This window comes from Mustela erminea, chromosome 19 (genome assembly GCF_009829155.1).
Source record: "Mustela erminea isolate mMusErm1 chromosome 19, mMusErm1.Pri, whole genome shotgun sequence".
Lineage (NCBI taxonomy): Eukaryota > Metazoa > Chordata > Mammalia > Carnivora > Mustelidae > Mustela > Mustela erminea.
Genome location: NC_045632.1, coordinates 54431421 through 54447661, shown reverse-complemented (window position 1 = coordinate 54447661; position 16241 = coordinate 54431421). Strand labels below are relative to the sequence as shown.

General features: G+C 54.1%; 1 protein-coding gene across 4 annotated transcripts in view; it reads right to left on the bottom strand.

Moving 5' to 3' along the window:
* The window catches only part of PLCG2 (phospholipase C gamma 2), a 142020-nt gene that overhangs the window by 110211 nt on the left and 15568 nt on the right, over nucleotides 1-16241 (bottom strand). Inside the window, exon 1 of one of the 4 annotated variants that reach the window (XM_032326247.1) lies at nucleotides 14367-14385. The exons of the other annotated variants lie outside the window; for them this stretch is intronic. Coding sequence (XP_032182138.1) covers nucleotide 14367 — 1 coding nt within the window. The 5' untranslated portion in view covers nucleotides 14368-14385. Of the gene's footprint in view, nucleotides 1-14366; nucleotides 14386-16241 lie in introns of those variants that run through there. 4 annotated transcript variants of the gene reach the window in all.

Sequence of the window (16241 nt, the reverse complement as noted above, 5' to 3'; positions counted from 1 at the left end):
GGGGATAAAACCCATACTCCTCAGAGGTGAAGGAGAGGGGCCAGGAGCACTCTGGCGTGGGCGACGGAGCGGGGCGTGGGGCACCTCTCACCGCGGTGGGGAGAGCGGTGCAGGTCTGAATGGGCCAGGCCTTGGGGCACCTGCCGGCTGAGTCCGTGCAGCACGCGACTCTTGATTTCAGGGTTGTGAGTTTGAGTAGAGATCACTTTAAAATAAAATCTTTAAAAAATAAAAGGGAAGGCCTTCCTTTTGGTGCCATGTTCCATTCTGCACAGGTCAAGTCTGAAGGATGCCCAAGGAGAGATCACGAAGAGGAGGCTGGACATTTCCGGAGTTCCTCCTCCAAGCTCAACGCTCCTCTCACTCAGCAACTTCTAAGGAGCCTCCTGTGGCCTCCAGTCTGATCCCCGCACCCTTCCCCACGTTCCCCGGCACCCTGCAAGTCCCATGGTAGCACTGTCGCCTTCCTGGCTCCCTCTGCCCCTCTCAACAGAGCAAACCCTGAGGGCCACACCATTCCTTTACTGAACTCGGGGCCCTCGATGCCAGCACGGCGTCCAGTCCATGGTCAGTGCTCCATAAATGCTTACCAGATGGACCCATGAAAGGCATCTCGCTGGAGACACACATTCAGGGCTGATCAGTCCAGCTACTGCTGGAACAGATGCCACACATGTACAGCGCCCTACCTTCCAGCTCTGCAGATCGGCACTGAGCCAGGAGTCGGCAGGGCTGCGTTCCTCCCGGAGGCCGGCGAGCCCCCGTTTCCTTGCCTTGTCCCCCTTCCAGAGGCCGCCTGCACCCCTTGGCTTGCAGCCCCCCCCTCAATGGGGCCCTCCGGGATGGTGCAGGATAACCTCCCACCTCTACCTCTTGACCCGGTCACACCTGTCGGGTGAGCTCACAGCCCCACAGGCTGGGGGACTAGCACGGGGACATGTGCCGGGCCCACTGCCTCCACAGGGAGTCAGCATCCAGTTGCAGGGGAGGCCACGGGGAAGGACACAGGGCGGAGATCACACGAGAGCCACTCTCAGGAGGGTCCCCACCGTGGGACAGGGTGCATTTCTCAGCACCGGCGCTGTTTCTTCATTTTATTTTATATATATTTTTTTAAGATTTTATTTATTTATTTGACAGACAGAGATCACAAGTAGGCAGAGAGAGAATGAGAGAGAGGAGGAAGCAGGCTCCCTGCCGAGCAGAGAGCCCGATGTGGGACTCGATCCCAGGACCCTGAGATCATGACCTGAGCGAAAGGCAGAGGCCTAACCCACTGAGCCACCCAGGCGCCCTGTTTCTTCATTTTAACAGTTATCACCGAGCTTGGACATCCAACCTCCAACACTCGCTACCGCCTCACCAATGTGGCGCATGAGTAACAGAAGAAGCAGGCCCGGGACAGATCCGAGCAGGGTCCCGAGAGAGTCACGGGGCCGAGCCCGGGCTGCTTCTCCAAGGAGGCTGGCCACAGTCCCTGCAGCTCACGCCTCCAGGGGCTGTTTGTGCCAAATCGCAATAGAACAACTGTTCTCCAAACTTAGGCACAGATCTGCAGCACGGAGAAGAGCAGGCCTCAGAGGACCCCTGGGCCCCAGGGTGGTGGCGGCTCCCAGGTGGGCCCAGCCCGGCCCAGTGCCCCGCTCGCCCTGCCCCTGCTCAGGGGGAGGAAGAGAGAGAACACCTCCTTGCAGCAGCCGCCCCGGCCACAGGGGCTCGCGGCCGCCCACAGAGACCGGAGCTCCAACAAGGCCAGGCCCCCGAGCAGCCCGGACAGCCACGTCCCTAAGTCTGATCAGACAGTCCGTCCAAGCCAGACGGGCAAACCCCCAGCAGCGGACACGGGGTGCTGTATCATGAGCCGCGGTAGCACAGACCTAGCATGCTAGGTTTCCTACCGCCGCGGCAACAGATTTCTGTGAGTTGCGTGGCTTAAATCAGCACAAACTTTCTCTTCCAGGTACGAAGCCACCCGTCCCTCTCTGGGGCTAAAAGCAAGGTGTGGGCAGGGTCAGCCCCATCTGATGGCTCTAGGGAAGACCATGCTTCCCCCTTCCTGGGAGTGGCCTGGTGGCTGCCCTCCTTGGCTCACAGCCCTTCCTCCACCTTCAACAACAGAACTGCCCCCTTGTTTGCAACCATGCTGTCACCTCTGTTTACTCTGATCCTCCTGCCTCTTTAACTTGGAAGGACCCTGTGATGACAGCGGACCCACCCGGACAACCCCGGACCATCTCCCCGTCCTTCACCTAATCAGACGTGTGAAGTCCTTGTGCCACATCAGGTAACACATTCGCGGGTTCCGGGGACAGGGACACGGACATCTCTGGGGACATGATCCATGCCTACCCTATGTCTGTGTCTACCTCTCGACTCCTCGCCAGTGACCTACAGAGGAGGACTGCAGCACTTCAAGGTTTTGGAAATGCCTTCCCAGGAAAGCCAAAGCTCACCTCTCCCCTCTTGCCTGCCACAGAGGAAGTTATCAGAAACAGAGGCACAAGTTCTGGGACAAGGAAAGAGAAGATAAAGGGAGAAGAAGAAGAAAAGACAATCCACGTTTGCAGCTCCTTACCATGTTTTCAAAAGCAGTGCAAAGTACTTTGTATATACTCTAGGGAGCATGATCTCATCTTTGCCAGTGAACACAGAGGAACACTGGCACAGAGAAGTCGAGACACTTGTCCCTTGTTCCAGCCTACAGATGGAAGATTTGGGATTTGAACCCAGGCTTGTGTGGCTCTCACTCTGTGCTGCTCTGAAAAAATTTGGACCCTCTGGAGCTATTTTTTTTTTTCTTTCAGTCTTAAAAAGTTGCTCACAACAGAACCTTTTCTTTTGCATAAGAAACTATGCAAAGCATTTGCCTCTGCCCCCACTTGCTTGGAGGCAGAGCAGAGAAAGGTCTATTTTGGGGCTCTGTGCTCCAGTGATCTGCTCACTCGGCCTAGAGCTCACCACCCACTGCTCATACTTTTTTTGTTGTTTTTTGTTTTTTTCTACAGAGGCCACTTCCTGAGGCTCAAATGAGGCAAGCTGGTGGGCCTCCCCAGTGAGACCAGAGCCAGACTCAGAGCAGGACGCAGGGCCAGTGCTGAGCAGATCCGCGCCTCCAGGACCCACCTCAAACCAAAGCCGCCCACCTCACCAGCGGCTGCCGCTCAGCCGGTCACCAAGACACCCAGCACCTGAGCCCATGATGAAGGCAGGAACCAGGAAGTTGCCCTTTTCAATTATTTGATTCACTCCATCCATGTTATTCAATAGAGCCCCAAACTGGAAACTCCTATATCCGCCACAAAGTGCCAGGGGCCATCGGTTACACAGCCATCGATATCGGAAACCATGGTTGTTACCAACAGAGAGCACCGTCACTTTGTTTGGCGCCTGCTGTGTACCAGGCCTACTTCCCGTCACTCACAGAGGCTCCCTGAATCCTTAAAACAGTCCGATCACGTGGTCAAGCATCTCCCCCCCACCCGCCCATTCTACAGAAGGTAGAAACTGAGGTGCCCCAGGTCACCCCTCAGGAGACTAGGGAAAACAGATGCAGGGGTACAGACAACCGACCCCCACTCCACCGAAATCCACAACAGTGTGATAAACCTTGAGAACATCAATGGGACAGGAAGCCAAACACAGAAGAGCACACACCATATACATATAATTCCAATGTGGGAAATCCTAGAACTGAACAAGCTTAGAGTGGCTACAAGTAGGTCAGGGGTTAACTGGGGAGACAGTACTAACCAAAAAGGGGCAGGAGCGGACGTTCCTGGGTTGATGGAGGCAGTGCTTGATCAGAATGGTGGGTGCTTGTATCAAAGCATACTGACCTTCTAAAATGGGTGCGTATCACTGTACGTAACTCAACCTCAATAAAATCCAACTAAACAGCTAAAAAGGAAAAAAACAAAAACAAAAACAAAAACAAAAAAAAAGAACACCAGGCACATCGTCTGTGTTCCAGAAGATCAAAACCCTTTAAGAAGAAGTCTGACGTCTTTATAGCAAAGCAACCAGATTCCTGTTTGGTTCCAGTGATCCCTGGATGGCAGATAATGGGAGAGAGGTTTTTTTTTCTTTTCTATGCTTTTCTCTATCTTCCAGAACGTCTATAATGGACACGTATTCCTCCTGTATGGCAAAATAAAACCAAAGGCCACGTAAGTTAAAGCTACAATGGAACACAGTCCAGACTTCCTGAGACGTCCTGGGTGACTGCATCCGTCCAAGAAAGGGTGAGCACTGGACAAGGAGTCAGGAGATGTACCTGGCTGGGCTCAGGTCTCCTGGGTGCACAGGCCCAATCCTTAGCTTCTAGGAGCCCAGCTGTGTAAGGGGATTCATGAGTCCCACTGCCAACCCTGCCCAGCCTTCTGGCTCTGGAAGGGACACAGACCAGCTTCCACCTGCCCCACACACCCCCTCGAAGCAGCCTCGGGCCCAGCACGGCTTTGCGTTGTATGCCCAGCAAACCCCAGAGGCAGGCAGACCAGGTTATGGACTCCAGCTCGGCCCCTTGCTGGCTGTGTGGCCTTGGGCAAGTCACTGGGCCTTTCTGAGCCTGGGCTTCCTCATCTGGAAATCGGAAGGTAAGTTATAAACCATTCTAATGTTGGGTGTGGGTGATGAAATGAAATAATGGTACTGGGTACACCCAGAGTTCTCACTCAAAGTGGGTATTTGCTTATATTTTTTATTTTAAGAGTCCCCCACCAAAATTTCACCAAATACTACGAGCTCCCACTAATTTATGGGAGGAGAAGCAACGCCCAGTTCCTGTTCCATCTAAACGCCAGCACCCACGATGCTCCTGCCCAACCTCCTCCCTTACATGTAAGGGTGATGGGCTAGGCAGTCCTCGGTTTCCCCTGGAAGGGCAAGGGGCCCCTCGTGCAAGCTATTCCAACCAGCCCCCTCTGCCTGCCAGGGCTCACCAAGCCTGCCCCATCTGACAAGGGCTGTGCCCAGATGAATGGCTCTGGCTTGGCTGCCGTCCAGGCCCTGGGAGTGTCCAGAAACACAGGCCTCTCCAGACAGATGGTTCCTGAAGCTGAGGCCTCCAGAGTTTCGCTGCAGCCACAGGGTGTCCACGGCCCCAAGCAGCGGAAGGCAGACGTCTGCCCACGCAGACACGTCCGCAGTACCTGGAGGGGCCAGTCACCGCATGGGGCATGATGGGGTCAGAGACTCATAGGGCTGCACCCCCAATGGGGAGGCAGGGGGAACTGCCTGAAGACACAGACGATCCAAACAGAAAGGCCCTTGCCACCGAGGAAACCCAGGAAGACCCAGAGGACGGAAGTGACCGGAACAATTCTGAGAGTTTCCACGCCAGCTCCCCGAAGCCGCGCTGCGGCCCCGTGAAGTAAGTGCTCTGGTCCGCACTTCACAGATCAGGACTCAGGCCACAGGGAGGAAGTGACTGAGCCCAGGTCACGTGGTAAGAAGGAACACGGAGCTGACCGTCAGGTCCCTCGGTCTTGTCCCCTCCGTCCCAGAATCGGACTTCTCCTTCGAGCTCTTGCTCTCAACCCCAAAGCTTGATCCTTCTTTTCTCTCCCAAGGAATAAGCACCACAGACCACATGCCCCATGAGGGCCGGGAGTGTGTCTGGCTCTTGCACACCTGGCCTGAGACTGACTTGTCCTGAGTAGCCAATAAACGTGTTAAGTCACGGAACGCCCGCATCCTCTGATCTTCTCCATCGACCTCTGAAGTCTTCGCCGAGAGCAGGCATCCTGACAGCCGGCCTCTCACCAACAACGTTCATGGACGCTGCTGTCACCCTGAACCCACTGAGGAAGCTTGTCCAGAGCCACTCGGGGGGCTCGCTCGAGGGAGTGGACAGTGGCCCTCAAGGTTAAGGTGAAGACGACACTGTATTATGCTGCAAAGTCCAGCCGTCACACCTCAGAGCTCCTCCTGCCAAAAAGAGGGGTCTGTCTCCCTCTCCTCGAATCTGGGCTGGCCCTGGGACCCGCTCTGACCAGTCGGATGACACAGAGGTGACACGGGGTACAAGTTCTGAGGCTCCTGCCTTCTACACCTTTGAAGGTGTCGCAGAGAACTGCACATGTGGAAGCCAGGCTAGCTTCCTGGAGGAGGTCGCAGGCACCGTGGAGGCCCCAGGCCTCTTCCACAGCCACGGCCGCCCGCCAGCCACGTGAACCAGGCGTCTCAGAGCTCCCGGCCCCGTGGACAGCCACGGCGCAGGTGAGGCCAGCACGGCCAGGCAACACTGCCCAGGATCGCGCCCAACAGATCCGTGCAGTTCTAAGGCGCTTCGTTTGGGGGCGGCCGGTTACACGGTTATACACAGCCCAAAGCATGATCGTCACCATCAACAAGGACTGTCGTCCCCTCAGCAGGTAGCGCACACCAGACCTCCTTCCGGCCACTCACGCAGTAACTCACTTAACGCAGAGAACCCAATGAAATGGAGGAAATGTTCCTCTATTTTAAGTAAAAGTGAAGCGAAGTGACTAACCCAAGGTCCCTCACCAGCGAGCACTGGAACGCAGACTGTCTGGCCCAGGCCCAAGATCGTGACCCCCGCTGACTGTTAGAGCTTCCGTGAATTCGGCTTCTTCTGTAGGCCAGGAATTGAACAAAGTGCTGCATGTGAATTAACTACACATCTAGCAAAAATCACAAGAACAGGGTGCCAGGGAGGCACCCACACGGGCAGGGTCGGCGGCCCGGCATTGTGTGAGCCAGCCCCGGGACCTCCGAGATGGGCAAAGGGCGCCCTTCCCTCTTAAAAACCTCGAAGCAACACTGAAATGAGCAGTGGAAGGACACACACACACACCCCGTGGCAGGAGTGGCAGGAGCACACATGTGCGTGCGTACACACACACACACACACACACACACACACACGGAGGAGAAAAACGAGACGGCCCTCCGGCCACGATAAGGGTAAAACAATGACATCTCTAACACCTTTGCTTTCAGAGGGTAGAAGCTTCACAGTCATTCATTCTACCTTCATAACTGCCTAGTGACGTGGATTCTCTTATTGTTCCCATTTTACACGCGGGGACACGGAGGCCTGAACATCTCCGCTCAGACAGGACTTGGCGGAGCACGCCCTGTGAGGACTCACCTCTGCCCCCTTGAGTTGTCTTCGTCAGGCAGGAGAGGCCTTCATCTTCCTTTCTCTTCTATTATCGCTCTGTTCCCACCGGCCTCTGAGGTTCATGGGAAGGACGTGTGTGTGTCCCTTGCCTCCATTTACCCAGCACCAACACATCGAGTGTCTGTCACGTCTAGGCCCTAAGTGCATAGTTGTGAAACGGGCACAGGAGCAAAGCCACCCGGCTCCGAGAAGGCCCAATACCCGTCTCAAAAGGGCCTAACTGGGATGTGGCCCTGGGTGGCCAAGTGCGGTACCTCCAGGTCTCTCCACTCTCAGACCCCATCTTCTCAGGAGGAAGTAATCATTCCTAACAAAAAACAAGGTCCCCTTTCTCAGGCTTCACAGCCCCAAGCGGGGGTATGCCTCATGGTTCAGCATCTGAAGAGGAACTCTAAGGGCAACAGTCCCCTGAAGAGCTACAGTAGGTTTCCCACCAAGACGCCCCTGAGCATCAGAGGTGCCCATAGAGGCTGGGGCACCGGGCACCCAAGCAGGGGATCCCCCACGGCAAGGCTGGAGGCTCTGTCTTCCAGGCGGCCTTTGTGCCCCACACACCTTTGAAAGAGCAAGAACCTCAGAACACGTTAAGTCAACAGAAGCCAGGCAGCGGTGGGTAGAAGAGGGAAATAGCACCCAGCCATGGCGCTTCTGAAGACACATATGAGGAGAGGGCAGTCTCAGAGCTCCCCAAAGCGCCCTCCTGGGGGACAGATGACCCCAGGGCCGTATCTTCTGTCCCCGGCATTCAGAAGGCTCAACCAAGCACGAGCACCTCATGGTCCTGCGCTGGCCAAGAGCCCCTGGTGAGCATCAGGACGCCGGGAGACCACTCCAGCCTGGGCCCCCCAGGGAGAGCAGGGACCCTCCAGCGAAGGACCCCTCGCTTCCCTGTCCGGAAAGGACGGGAACGGCTCCCCTTCACCCAAACCCCATCAGCATGAATGGTGATCGCAGGCCATGTTGTCCCCAGGGGGTAGCTTTTAGGCCTTCTGCATTCCCAGACTGCGGACAATGATCTCATATTCCTTCCTTACCAGGGAAAAAAAGAAACACTTCCCAGTCAGCCTCAGCAACCGGAAGCTTTAGTCCTGGAAGGAGACAGGGCAGGCTCAAGGAATCACCGAAACAACCTGATCATAAACGTAAGCCCACGTGACAATGACCTCGATAAAGGTAAGGCTACGCGAGCATGACCTGCATGGGGATAAGGGTGACTCCCCGTGAGCGTCACCCTCAGCAGGTGACATGCACCGAGCACGGACTCTGACCCAAACCCTGTGATACAAATCTGACCTGTGTCAGCTTACCCCAACCCTATGGGGTAAGGGCCTCTGTGATCCCTCCATGACACCCCTTTGTACAGACACAGAGACTGAGGTTCAGAGGGGCTCCCTCAACTGCCCACAGTCACAGAGCACGGAGCAGTGGGGCCAGGGGACAAGTCTCAATCTCTGCTCCCCAATCTCCTGTGCTTCACCTCCCACTGGGTGCCTTTTGGGGACATCCCTCCCACACCCCACGTTGTAGACCCTGAAGCAAGACTCTCACTCCCGAGTGCTCTCACCAAAGACTGTATGCCCACCCCTTATCTCAGTTAACACAAGCTGGTCCCCTCAAAAGTCCTTATTAGCCACGGAGGAGAACAAACAGTGGGATGGAAAACAAACATCAGAGAGACATTCCACCCTGGACATGGCCCCATTCCTCCTATTCTGTCTTAAGACGTGTGTGCGTCAACCCCGAAGTCTGGCACAAGCACGCTGACCCTGGCCTGGGCTCCCCATCCCAACCCTCCCTCCCTGTGACCTTGTGGAGGGGGCCCCTTTCCCAGAGCTGCCTTCGAGACCTCTGGACACATCCAAGCTCAAGGCCAAGAGACGCCCCTGGCTACCATGGTCTCTACGGCCAGTGGACCAAAGCCAGCCACCAATTCTTCACCACTGTTTCCATCAGGAGGCAGCACCCACTCCCCTCAAGATGGGGCTGGCCTTATGATGGGCTTTGACCGAAAGAATGCAGCCGTGACACCGCGCCAGAGTGACCGCCCAAGCTGACCACGTGGAGAGAGGGAGAGAGAGACTGCAGGAAAGAGCCACGAGGGGCAGACGAGGGAGGAGAGCCCGCCCCCATCAGTGGAAGCCAGATGCTGAAGGACTCCAGCCAGTGCCCAGCAGGAGAGAACCGTCAGCCAGGTGCACCCAGCCCCAGCTCCTGACCCGCGGAATTGTTGTCTGAAGCCCCGTGTTGGGACAGTTTGTCATACAGCAACATGTCACTGAACCACCGCCAAACTGGCTTCCAGGCCTGGGGTGGGCAGCTGCACCTCCTTCTCGGGAGACGGACATCAGCAAAGACCTTCCCCCTCGCATGTCCGGGACCTGCTAAGCAACGCCGTCCCTCGGGAGGATACCGCCCGCAAGAGGGCTCGCCTAAGCCTGAGCTGAATGAGGCCTGGTTCGCCAGCCCCTGGGCCGCAGCCACAGGCCAGGTACCATCACCGCGCCCGTCTACAGACACTCGAGTGGGAGGTCCACTACAGTACGGCGCAGCTAGGAGTCAACCCAGGCTTGCCTGTGTCCAATGCTGCTCTTATACGTGATGTCACGGGACCTCTCCCAGCACATCAACCAGAAAGTGCAGACCCCTCAGCCCTCCGGGCTAGAGGTCAGATGGGGTTCTGGGCCACAAAGCATGCCACTGGGATTGGCAAGGCCACTGTTGGATCAGTCGGGCTCCCATCAGGTACAAAACCTCCTCCCAGAGCCATCCTAGAGAGTGGGAGAACTCATACCCCTCTTCACAGTACGGGCATTCCTGTCCATGGTGAACCAATGTTTGCCCATTCCCTAACAACACCCATAGAATTAAAGATCATGGCTCTTTTCCTCAACTCAACAACTGCCCCTGGTTTATCAATAAACAGTTGACTACATGAATGAATAATGGGGGGGGTGCTATGAAGCCATGGCAAATGAGCGCAAAGAGATGACCAGTTAGTGGCCCCTATCTGTGACGGGTCTGAGAGCTACAGCCTGACGTCTTCTCCGGACGGCACACTGCTAGCACACCAATTCCCCAGAAGCTTTGATTATTTTGCAGTATTAGAGGCTGATGCTAAAACAAACAGAATTTCTTCGCTCTAAAACATGAGCTCTGGTACTTCCAGGGACTGTGGGAAGAATAGCCTGAAAGTTCTAGAAGCAGGACCTGCAGCTGTAGGTTGTACCACGAGACCTCTGGTAGGTGGCTTTGGTGCCAGGAGACTCTGTCTCTCCAGTCTAGAGAAGAAGCCAGAGGCATGCGCTCCCATCCATCTTCTGGCTAAAACCCATCTCGTTCTTCCAGAATTCACATCGGTAGACTAAGCGATGGGCCCCTGACGCAAGGAGAGCCAGAGTCTTCCCCCCGGACTGACACATACAGCCAATGTTCTATCCTTTACGGTCCTTACATTCTGTAAAGTCACCATGAACCCTGAACTGCCAAGTACTGAACCAGTGCTCCCAAAGGAAATACAGGGTTAGGTTCCTGTGAGCCTCCGATCGTGACATTTCCATCAACTGATCAATATGTAACCTCGCTTTTGTGTGTTTCTTCTTTTCTTTTCTTTTCTTTTTTTTAGATTTTATTTTTCAGTAATCTCTACACCCAACACCAGGGCTCAAACCCACAACCCTTCAATCAAGAGTCACACGCTCCACCAACTGAGCCAGCCAGGAGCCCGTGTGTTTCTTCTTCTCTTTCGATGTACATTGTTGGTTAACACAGAACTCACAACCGACAGCCCCAGAACTCATGCCTGAACAAAGCTTGTCATACACCTGTCACTCTCTCCACTAGCCACACCCCGGCCTTCGGGTGCTCGGGAACACGAGACTGCACTTGGGGGCCTCTTTAAACAACAAAACCACCCAAAAGGCACAAAACAGAAAAACGTGGCAACCACCATCTGAGAAAAGGACACCTGTCCCCGGTAGGAGAGCTGAAACAAGAAGCTGGCTAGGAACATGCATGCCGGCGACGCACCACGTTCCCCGTCCCCGCTGTGCTCACGTCTGTGAACGGTTACAGAAGTGCCGTGAGATCTGGTGCAGAGGTGCAGATGAGTTGTGGCGAGTGGGCAAACTTGGGACTGGGGTCCCAAATAACGAGGACCAAGTGTGGATGCTGAGAGAAAGCAGCACCCCAGGTCACTGACCTGATCCACAGACGAGGTCTGTGAACGAAGACAAAGGGGAAATGAGGAGGGCTGAGGAAAGACAAACAGGGAATGAGAGGCAGAGGCGGTTTCTGTTCCTGCTCCCCACACCTAGGGCCCTCTGGGAACAGGGCCATCAGACGCACAGTCTCCATGGTCAGGACAGGTGACACAGAACACTGGGAAATCAGCCGCCAGAGGAGAAAGACACATGCATATGTATGCACACACGACAAGGACACGCACACACTCCCCAGTCAGGAAGTTGACCAAGGCTACCCAGGATGCAGGCCACCCCCGAAGGGTCTACCTGGGCCACCCAGTAATCTGCAGAAGCGGAGCTGGAACTGGATCCTCTGGCCCAGCCATCAGGGGTCACGGCTCAGTCTAGGACAGATGCCCAGGCAGAGGGCAAAGCCAGCTGACACACACGATCCCACCTCTGAGGGAAAACGAAGCGACCGGACCTCGTGAATCAAGATGCAGACTTGCCATCGTGACCGTCGCAGAAGCGGTCACACGGAGCACACTTGGGTCACTTGGGAAAGAAGGAAGAGCGTGGGGATAGTAAAGGAAGTGGGTAGTGCAAGAAGGAAGGAGGAGGTACGTTCTAGAACTACGCTGTCCGGCAGAGCAGCTACAACCAGATACGGCTATCGAGCACGCAAAACCGAAATGGTCCAAACGGAGATCCTCTGTAGATATCAAACACACCCTCGATTTTTTTTTTAAGATTTTATTTATTTATTTGACAGACAGAGGTCACAAGTAGACAGAGAGGCAGGCAGAGAGAGGAGGAAGCAGGCTCCCTGCTGAGCAGAGAGCCTGATGTGGGGCTCGATCCCAGGACCCTGAGATCATGACCTGAGCTGAAGGCAGAGGCTTTAACCCACTGAGCCACCCAGGTGCCCCGACACCCTGGATTTTGAAGAATTAGACCAAAAACAAGAACGTAAGGTCTGAATAATTATATTGCATTTGTGTTGAAATAATAGTACTTTGGATATACGAAGTCACATAAAATAAAATTAATTTTAACTTTTCCTTTGTACCTGTTTCAACGTGGTGGCTAAGAATTTAAACCTACGCAGATGGCTGGCATTGGTGGTTCTTCCGGACACCACTGGTCTAGAAGTAGCCCAGTTTGGCTACAGAATAGAGAGCTGGGGGGATGGGGAATGGGGGGGGAGTTCTTTATATATTTTGGAAACAAGTCCTTGATCAGCTGTGTTTTGCCAACTTTTTCTCCCAGTTCTATGGCTTGTCTTTTCAACTACTCAACCTGAAGTTTTCACAGCACCTGGCGGTGGGGAAAACTGGCCTGATGTCGTTGTCGTTGTTCCAAAGAGCTGGATCACCTTGTGCCAGTCAGTCACCCAAGCTCACGGAACTCACCAGTTCAAGGGCCTGGCTCACAGGCTTCCTGTGATGACCGCAAACTACACATGAATATCCGTACACACGGCCACATGATACGCCGTGCAGGCAGGGCACAGGCATGGCGCAGACGGGGCTCGAGGCTTGTGCTCAAGATACACAGTCATTACTAGGAGATTCATGCCTCCCCATTCTGTCTGCCCTTAGGGGACAGCTGGTGGCCAAGCAGCAGGTGGAGGGGCTCACGGAGGCAGTCGGAAAGCAAAGAAGTGGACACACCAAGCCGAGGCATGAAACCTTGAAATAAAGAACAATCTATGCCACACCTCACCTGCAGCATCTGGGAGACGTTGGACATTTGCTAAGGAAACTCAGGTGGGCTACCATCTTCATAAAATGGTCCTTTCGTCCCCTCCAAACACAGAAGTGAGGATTAAAATGTAGAGTTCTAGACTCGGGCCAGGAATCACCTTCTTGCTGATCAGTGTCCATACCCATGTTCTCCTCATTAAGCTCGCCCCCGAGGTGAGCACGCCAGTGGCATCGCTGGCCCCAGGAAAGTCACCACCACAGAGAGTGCGTGATGGGAAAATAGTGCATCAACCAAAGGGCCTATGAGGTGCTCCGTTTAACAGAGAACAAGGAGCTTTCAGGGAAATGCAACTCGGAAACACAAAGAGCTTGGGGACTTCACCCCCCAAGGATGGTTTCATCAAAAGCACAGACAATACCAAGTGTTGGCAAAGACTCAAAAAACGCTCCTGTGCTGCTGTGGGGATGTAAAACAGGGCGGCCACCGTGGAGGATGGCACAGCTGATCCTCAAATAAGCCAACACAGAGCTACCAGTGACTCACCAAGTCCACTTTTGGTCTATACTCCAAGAATGAAAACCTGTTTCCACAAGAATCCATCCACAGAGGTTCACAGCTGCGTTATCCGTGACAGATGAAAAAGCGACCTGTTACGATTCCATTTCTAGGAAATGTCCAGAGAAGGCAAATCTGTATCAATGCAAAATAGACTCTTCCTTTAAAAAAAAAAAAAAGAGAGAGAGAGAGAGAGAGTAGCTCAGTGGCCCACATTTACTGAGCACCCACAGGGAGCCCCTGATGCTAGAAGCAGAGACGGACCAGACGCCACCTGCCTCAGGGAATCAGATCTCAGCCTCTTCCTGGCAGACCCAGCTCTGGCTGGCAACTCTCTACAGTTACGTGTGTTTGGACCCAATTCCAAAATGGAAGGTCCTTCTAAGCCTTCTTCTCAAGAAAGCAGCAGGACATCTACCTCGCCCCAGAAGATGGCCTGACACACATCTGAGCAGAGCAATCAGAGTAACTAAACCACACCCTGGCTGTCAGTCTCAGAAATGACTCGATTTCCCTCCACATTCAATTTCCCATCAAGAAATTGAGGAAAAGGGTCGCCTGGGTGGCTCAGTCGTTAAGCCTCTGCCTTCTGCTTGGGTCATGACCCCAGGGTCCTGGGATCGAGCCCCGCATCAGGCTCCCAGCTCAGTGGGGAGTCTGCTTCTCCCTCTCCCACTCCCCCTGCTTTGTTCCCTCTCTCACTGTCTGTCCTATAAATAAATAAAATCTTTAAAAAAAAAAAAAAAAAGAAAAGAAAAGATGAGGAAACTACCGACTTCACGGGTTGCCGTGTGGGTTCAACGAGGGCCTGTCGGCAGCCTCGGCACACAGGATGGGCTCCCAGGTTTCCCTTCCACCATCCCAAGTGGTCGCGTGGAGGCCATGGTGAGATGCACGACCTTCAGCCACCGGGGCTTCGGGCTGCTGCTTCCACAGCCCCAGACAGAACAAATGCCCTACAGGGAGAAGGAAGGACGAAGCTTGCGAAACCCGAAACCCGTCCCTGCCTATGAATGTCCCTGTGAAAGCTCACAGACACCCAGACGCTAGCAAGGGTGGCGGGCGTGAGTGCGGCCTCCCTGGGGACCACGGAACACTGTGCCCCGAGCCCAGGACGCAGCCTTCCCTTCCACCAACTCTTCTTGACATTCAGCCTCTGGAGTGCACTAAGCACATTCCCAGAATCAGGGTCTGACATAGCCAAAGAGTAAGCTTCGTGATATCCAAAAATAGAAAACTGACTAAACAAATACAAATAAAAAGATAAGGTGGAAAGGCTGTTGCCATTTAAGACACAACAGAAGGCGTGTACTTGGAAAGATTTCCTCTGCAGGAAACCAAAATAAACATCACCGAAAGGACAGGTGTCCTATCGGGGGACACTCCCTGAGTGAAATCTAAGGGCACTTAAAATAAAGCCGCTGGTGTCAGTGTGGCACCTCACAAGGAACAGATCATAGACTAATTAAAGAAGAAAGGGTTTTTTTTTAATTGAAATATAAAAAATATGCGTGGGAATAATTACCAAAGCTACAACCTGGTTTCCCCAGGGAGGAAGCAGTATGTTTAGTTCCACGCATAATATCTTATCCTTCAAAACAAAGGCCCAAAGCCAGTATGATTTGTCTAAGTTGGAGAGAAGGGTGCATTCCTGCCCTACGGCTGCTGTAACAAGTCACCACAGACCCAGTGACCCGGGACGACACACATTCACCATCCTACACTTGCGCAGGCCGGAAGCCAGGGATGGGTCTCCCGGGGCCGGAATCAAGGTGTCAGGAGGGATCTGTGCGGGAATCCGTTCTCGTGCCTCTTCCGGCTTCTGGGGGCGGCCCGTGGCTGGTTCATGGACCCCTTCCACCTTCAAAGCGACTAAGCGGACCTCTCTGACCTCCGCTCTATCCTCACCTCCTCTGTTCCGATCTGAGCCTCCTCCCTCTGTCTTTCACTTAGGGAAGCTTCGTGATTACCCTGGGCTCACCTAGCTAACCCAGAATCACCTTTGCAGCTCAAGGTTCTTAACTTCATCACATCTGTAGAGAGCCGTTTGCCCGACAGGGTAACAGAGTCACAGATCCTGGAGATTAGGAGGGGGACGTCCTGGGGCGGGGCAGGGGGGCCTTGCTCTGCTTACCCCAGAGTGCACAGAAATCGCTGTCTCCGTCATCAGCGTCACCTTAGCGGCAGCAACAGCAGTGGACTCTTTCTGGGGGCTCTGGGATACTCGTGAGGCATTATCTCGAAGTGTGCAACACCACTGGCTCGCTTCATCTCTGTGAGACTCCCTTAAGGGAGGCACAACTATGACCCCACTTTTCAGACCGGTACCACGAGAAGCTAACCAACGTCTCCAGGTCGCCGACATTTTAAGTGGCAGTGCCGAGATTCGAACCCAGGCTGGCAGGCCTTAAGACAACAGCTTACAGTAAGAGGTGGACACAATACAGCACAAAACAGAAAACGCATGACACCAGAATATTGTAAAAGGATTGTCTTTTATAAAAATGTACCTAGGTCTTGCAAAAAAAAAAAAAAACCCAGAAGGCTGTAGACCAAATGTTCACACACATGCCTCTAGGTCAGGGGGAAGGGGCTGTGACCCTCCCCCAGCTGTAGTTAAAGAGGTTTCTCCTCGTGAAGACATGTTCGTT